A 7,619-nucleotide genomic window follows, 5' to 3' on the forward strand; every position below is an offset into this window, starting at 1 on the left:
AATATTTTATTAGGATTACTAAACACAACTTAACAAATATTTTCAAGAAAATAATAATATTTAATAAAAAAAATTTTTAGTGATTACTGTATAATATTTTACTTTAGATATAAGGTGGAATAATAGAAATCGGTCATAAAAAGTAGAGTTTAACGGAAGAAGATTTCATTAAGAATTTTTTTTTTCCTGCTTACGCTATGTTGAAAAATATAATACAATCTGAACAACAGAATGCATGTAAATTACAATTATAAAATTTGAGCAACAAGTAGTACAATATACAAGAATGTGTATCTAAAAAGTAATATATTAAAAAAAATAGAAACCATTAAAGTAGAAAATATATTATAAAAAAAGAGAGAGAATCGTCCCTGGGATCAGAAAAAATATTTTAAAGAAACACATGCATAAAGCCATCCAACATTTTAAAAAATAATTATAACCAGAAACTAAAAGATATCGAATGTTACTTACTCTCCACAAAATCGACGAAACTTGAATTTTCCCATGACACTGGATGTTTACTTGACTCCTGATATTCGACTCTTGCTCCTAAGCGATTTTCATCATTGTTATCCCATTTCACCACTAACTTAACTACACCGTTGATAGAAGAATCAATGCTGACACTTGTTGGGGGATCTGGCTTCACGCCTTCAACTAGTTCTCCAGTCTTCTTGATACTGCCAAGATCATTCCATGCTTTGCATTCATATGTTCCGAATACTGATTCATCGGTAACATTTATCTGTAAGATTGATAATGGAAATAATTAATGCTATTAATTATTGAACCGTACAACATCTGGTCAGTTTTACACCATTTTGTATATTTATACTCCTTATTTAAAAAATAAAGAATAACAGCTGGTGTAAATGATGGATAAAATCAGCTGATAGTTTTAGTACAAGAGCCCGAAAATAGAAAAAATTCAGTTATTTCATCCCAATTTTTTAAATGAAAACTATCTATAATTACTAGTCAAAATTGATGACATTACTGCCAAGTATAGTTTGAGGGAATACAAAATGGCAGCTGTTTCAAAACGTTAAAAAAATTAATTTTTCTTTCGGAGCACTGTATCTATAAAACTACCACACACCTACTAGAAAACCTAAGAAAACATAATTTAAAGTAAAGTAAATTTGCTAAAATAAGAGCCATAATAGAGCTATCTATGTTTAATAGTTCCCAAGATATAGTTTTTAAAAAGTAACATTTCTTAAGAAATGCACTGAAAAATCAGTAGTTAGTGAATTTATTTTGAGATATCTATATCTCAAATAAACTAAAGTATATGTATATAAATGACAATACTTCTTCATAGGAATTGATATAATTGACAAATAGGATACATAATACATGAGTATGGGGTAAATTCCGCTACGTACAAAATAAAGAATAATAATATGTTCTTATTGGAAGTTTTTTTCACTTCAGGAGATTAACAAAGTAATGTTAACGACTTCCTTGAAAAGAAATCCAGAATAAATAAAGACACTTTTTCAAGTCAATTCAATTCAAAAATACTCAATGTTCAAGTTGAAACGGAACTAGGGGCAACACTTGATATGTTTTTGATTGAAATATCTTGAAAGCAAAAAATCATAGATGTATACTATAGCTGAGGAAAATGTTTAGCATTTCATCCTCTTTGTAATGAGCTATAATTCAAAAATGTATTTTGACACTATATTGAGATAGAGAGATGAAAAGTAGAGAAGATAGGATCAGAAATGAAATTACTACTTTTTAAATCATGACTTTTTTAACATTTGAATTAAATATCATGTAAACTGACTTATCATTATTAATAAATACCATACTATAAAAATTATTACATAAATATATACAAATATTTTCTATATAAAAAAAAATTTAATGCAATTATTTTTAGAAGTTTCACTTCAATCTGCCCATCCTCTAAGACTACCACAATTTTTCCTGTTTTTTTTAAAATAGTTTTCTCTCTATTATATAAAAAAGTTTTTAGTGATTACTGAGCGATATTTTATTTTACTCTCTAAGTGAATTGGAAACTTGAGCAGTTCGAAATGAAAAGAAAGTACACAACATAACGTGCAATGAAAATATAAGAACTAAAAGGCTCAAATTGATTTTTGGCTTATATGAAGCTGGACAACAAGTTGAATATTTGGACAATGGTGATTTATAAAAAGGAATCTGAATTCTATGGTGCTTTGATGTTCTAAGAGTAACGTTTAGATTGAAAAATAATTGCTGTCACCAAAGTAAAATCAAACTACTATTTCCAGATGATCTCTATTATAACAAATATAACTACAGAATACATGTAAATTAAATTATACAATTTGAAAATGAGTAATACAATTAAATGAACAGTTTTGGGTTCATAATGGGGGTTTGTCCACCATTAGGGGGGGGGGGTTTCTCTTGTATTGATAAACAATACTATTACACAGGTAAAAAAAAACATTTTTTTAAGCTTAAACTCTAACAATTAAATTTTCATTTTATAGATTTAATGATTTAACCACAACTCTCATATTCAACTCTTGTAGCAACTAGAGTAATATTTCAGACTTTAAGTTAAATTAGAGAATTTTTTTTCAATTGTAACTAAATAACACTAAAAATAGGAATTTCAAATTGATGGCCTCGAATTTTTCTGCTGAGACCTCTTTTCGGTCCCATTTGACTGGATTATATTCTGTCTCATAATTTTTACTCACATTCCATTCTAAACAAAGCATCCTATAAAGAATGTTGAGGAAATAAAATGGTCCACCTGTGGGAGATGTCAATTTGTTAAGGAAAGTTTCACTCTACTAAGTTTATTAAAAAATTATATTAAATCATTAACATGCTCACTGAAAAATATTTAATTGTATTTTAACCTGTAAGACAGATCGATTAGGTTCTGTGATAATCCTGGCTGCTTCGATGCTTTGGTTGTTATGTGTCCAAGCAAACTCCGCCGGTGGTTCCGCTTCAACTTCACAGGTGAGATTCGCTGTGCCGCCCATGTATCCGAACCAGTCTTGCCAATGTTTCCAAGTAGGCTTGTCTGAGCATATAAGGAGGTTTTATTCACTGTCAGCAAAAATTTAAGTAAAATTTTTACTTATGCTAAGAATATTTAACAAATATATGAAACAAGTGCATTTCTTAAAACTTTATAAAATATTTACACTTAGTAATATAAAACAGAATTGTTAATTTAAAACAAATTTGATCCTTTTTTTCTCTCAACTTTATTCTTTACAACTTTTCCAACGTTTTGACCCTCAGGCCATTCTCAAGGATACCTTCATATTGATGTAATTTTCTTTTTTCAAATACTAAAAATGCAGGCTAATCGCCTTTGTCCCATATAACCTTTTCTATATAATTTTTTTCTTAGATTTAAAATGCTAAAAACAAATTAAAAAAGAACAGTAAAAGTTTAAACCTAAGAAAAAAATTATATAGAAAAGGTTATATGGGACAAAGGCAATTAGCCTGCATTTTTAAGATTTGAAAAAAGAAAATGACATCAATATGAAGGTATCCTTGAGAATGGCCTGAGGCCCGAAACGTTGGAAAAATTGTAAAGAATAAAGTTGAAAAATAAAAAGGATCAAATTTGTTAAAAATTAAAAATAAACTAAACCACTCTCAAACAAGAATATATAAAATAATTAATCTAATAAAACAGAATATTCTTGAAGGATATGGTCTGGACGGTGGTCGAATAAGGATACTTAAAAAAAAGGAAAAAATTATTATGCACTAACATTTTCTGCCACATTACAGGCTAAATAAACAAGATCTAACATTATAAACTATGGTAGGACTATAGGATTACATATTGAAAATTAAAAGAATATCGAAATTGAAATGAATAGAATAAATATCGATAAAAAATATAGTAATGAATAACACACATGAAAATTTCCAACTGGAGTGATAATAGAGAGTAAATGAACCACTGGAATATTAATAGTAAATAAATGTACCACTGGAATATTAATAGTAAGTAAATGTACCACTGGAATAATAACAACAATAATAGAAATGATTATAGGTAATAATAATATGAGAAGACTATGTTTATGCTGGCAAAACAATGGGCTTCAAATGGATCTATACTACTTGGTGTCAGAAATCGGAAGGTAGTAGGAATTAATAGAGTGAACTGACGATTCTGTCAATTTCTTGTGAATACCTTAACTTTGTAATATTTGTAAATGTACTAATAAAAAATAAATTACAGTTCTCTGGTCTACTTAATGCTAATTTCTTATGTATCTCCTGGTCAATACTATAACAAGTTAGAGCCCCTGCTAACCATTAAGGGCCAACATGAGGCAACCTAACAACTAACATGTGAACTACTACTGTCATCAGGCAAACGTTGTATATTAATATTTGTCAAATTTCTTGTATGTACTTTAATTTCACAAGTGACAACCACATAATATACTGTAATTTTCTTTGAAGTATTATTTCAATGAATAAAGATTACAATAGAATCTTCTAATCCGTTAAAAGCAAATGACTTACATATAACATCCCTCGATGGCATTTAATAGCCCAGAGAGTTGACTAAGCACAATTTGATAGGTCTAAGTGAATTCTACTGGCGTAAGCCAATCAAGCCACATAAATAACTAGGATGTTATACAACCTTATAATGCCTAAAGGCAATGAAAGGTATCAAAAATACCAGCTGTACATATGGCTCACCTCACCATATGTACACATAAGAAACTAATTTAAAATTTTAGGAGGGTACGAAAAAAAAAAAAAAAAAGCCTAAGTGAAAATATCCCCTTCAAAGAATTCTCCTCCTTTGGTGGCAGTGGGTAACGATAAACACAGAGGATCAGTACATTCTAGTGCTATTTTTGGAAATGTATATTAGTCATTTATTAAACTCTGCCTTCTCTGGATCTCTTCTCCTTTTTATACCTTTTAATCCCTCCGTAGGGTCCTACAGCTAGTTCCTGTAGGACTCAAAATCCTCTTTGTGATTGCAGGCTAATTTCCTGTAGAGTGAATTTTTCTTCAACAATGACCTGTGGCTAGTTCCCATTGGACTTGCCAACCCCTTCACGATCATAGGCTCATTCCCTACGGAATGTAGTTTCCATTCTTCGAAGATTTATAGTTAGTTCCCCTAAGACTCATCCTGTCAATTCATCTCCTAATCAGCTAACTAACCACACATTGTCGAGAACTTCTTGGTATAGGGTACCTCACATCTTCAATTGGAGTTAAAACCATCTAATCAAACACAATCACTTCGACACTTGCAGTGACACTCAATAGGCTTCTCACACCTTTAGGTCTCTTCCCTTGATTGACCTGTGTGCATTACTGAGGGTGAATACCCCTCGAATGTCTCTTTTCTACCATAAGGATCCAAGGTGCATACACTAATTGAATAAAGGTGTTATGTTACAATCAGTAAATTTTATGAATATGAGATTCAATTTTTTTTTGTTGGAGCTAGTTATGTTATGAAGTGTACATAGTCCCGTCTACACATAGGTAAACAGTTATTAATTGAATTTTGAGGTTAGAGTGCCTCACACTAGCTAGATAGGCACCTAACTCCTTCATTCACACCGAAGATTCAAAAAATGTTACATAGCTTTTCATCCACTTACCCCTTCAATTGTACTCCACTCTCAACTGTAGAGTGCCTTAAAGAGTGTGGTTCCTTAAGGCATTTTGCATTTTAATTTTCTATCCATCATGTAACGGTCAAGGCAAATGCCCTAAGGACTTAATTATTACTTTTAGCCTGTGAGTGCATCACCTACTCCTTTATTATAACTCCAGTGATATCTTTTCATTTTTATTATTCATTCTTCTTCTTCTTTTACTGGCACAACAGGCCCACGAGGCTGCCCTTGGCCTGCTCAATGGCCGCCAACCATCTTTCTCTATCTTCTGTAAGGGTAACTCGGATCCTCAGTTGTCGCAGATCCAGCCTCACAGCATCCTTCTATCGGCCCTTCGGCCTACCACGTTGCCACACACCATCCGGAACGTAACTGTACAGTTTATGAGCCACTCTTTCCTCACTCATCCTCATTACCGGGCCAAGCCATTTAAGCCCCTGTATTCTTATGTACGAGGAGATGCTACATTCCTTATAGAGCCCAAAAAGTTCACCACTTTTTCCTTCTTTGCCAATTACCATTCTCGCATACGGGCCCTAAGATTCTCCTCAGAATTACTGTTTCAAACCTTTCTAGCAGGTTAATGCTTTTATTGCTTAGGGTCTAAGTTTCTCCACCGTATATGACGTTCTATTATTCATTACTGTTCATTAATATTTACTCTATTCATTTTAACTTCAATATTCTTATAATTAACACCATTTTCTTTCTTTATATGGTTTCCAATATGTAACCTTACAGCTCAACCATACTTTACAATATTTGTATCTTGTATAATTTAACCCTAATGAAGACCTCTAATGTTGGTCGAAATAAAAAAATAATTTTTTTTTTCACTTCAATTAATATCTTCTACTGGGAGATTTTTTAAAAAACTAATTAGAAATGTTGAATGAATAACACTCTCCCTTGTTTCATATGTATTTTATTTCATTATAATGAAAATAATGTTTCGGGGTTGTCACCCTATCTTTAAGTGTTTGCTATATTGTCATGTTGCAGCATAATACGAAGAATTTGCTATTAATAATACCGATATGGCATTCATTCATAACCAAATTTTTATCTTCTTAAAGTAATATCTTCTACTGGAAGAGTTTTTTTGAAACTAATTAGTTTTTATTGTTGAAACTAACGTTGTTTTCATTATAATGAAATAAAATATATATGAAACAAGCAAGATTGTTATTCATTCAAAATTTCTACTAAGTTAGAATATTATTAATAGCAAATTGTTGTAAAATCTTTGTATTATGCTGCAGCAGGATAATGTATCAAAGACCTGAAGATGGGGTGACAACCCTGAAACATTGTTTTCATTAAAATGAAATAAAATATATATGAAACAAGGAAGAGTGTTATTCATTCAACATTTCTAATTAGTTTTTCACTATTTTTGAGGACTTTATCAGATCGCCACCCGTAACATCTTCCTTCAGTCAACTAACAATCTTCTGAAATAGAATACTCCTCTAAACAGCCTCCACAAAATAATAATAAGCACTGGTTTAACTTACAGTAAACTGAAACATTGATTATTAGGTCCATTACTATGCTTGTTTGCGCAGTTACTTGAAAGGCTCGGCAAAGATAAGTTCCACTATCGTTTCTTGTTACGTTCATAATATGAAGACTTGTAGGTAATGGAGTATACCGACGATCTGGAAAAAAATTTGTGAGTTTAGTAGGTTTTGTTTGACTTAATCATAAATAATGAATGCAATTTTTTATCTTGACATGAAGACCATAAAAGAAATAATGTTAAACTAACGGATAAGTGAGTGAAAGATTTCCAGGAAACACAGATTCCTAATTTTAGCTAATTTTACAATGTAGCTAGATAAAATTAAATGTATTGCCTAATGCCTGAGAGGTGGCAAGGCACTGTTCCTTTGGTCGACATGCTCGTGAGGGAAGTGGTTCAGACTCAGTCTAAACCCAACCATTCATCACTAGTAGAAAGGT

At 31.2% G+C, this 7,619-nt stretch overlaps 1 protein-coding gene across 1 annotated transcript in view; it reads right to left on the bottom strand.

The window, feature by feature from the left end:
- Window positions 1-7,619, bottom strand: part of LOC106686586 (limbic system-associated membrane protein) — a gene marked incomplete at its 5' end in the record, with an annotated part of 15,972 nt that overhangs the window by 2,922 nt on the left and 5,431 nt on the right. The window contains 3 exon segments of the mRNA XM_014429972.3: window positions 475-748; window positions 2,880-3,049; window positions 7,172-7,315. Of these exon segments, the coding sequence (XP_014285458.1) occupies window positions 475-748; window positions 2,880-3,049; window positions 7,172-7,315 (588 nt within the window).

The sequence above is a fragment of the Halyomorpha halys genome, unplaced genomic scaffold (genome assembly GCF_000696795.3).
Source record: "Halyomorpha halys isolate HHAL.00 unplaced genomic scaffold, Hhal_1.1 Scaffold843.1, whole genome shotgun sequence".
NCBI lineage: Eukaryota > Metazoa > Arthropoda > Insecta > Hemiptera > Pentatomidae > Halyomorpha > Halyomorpha halys.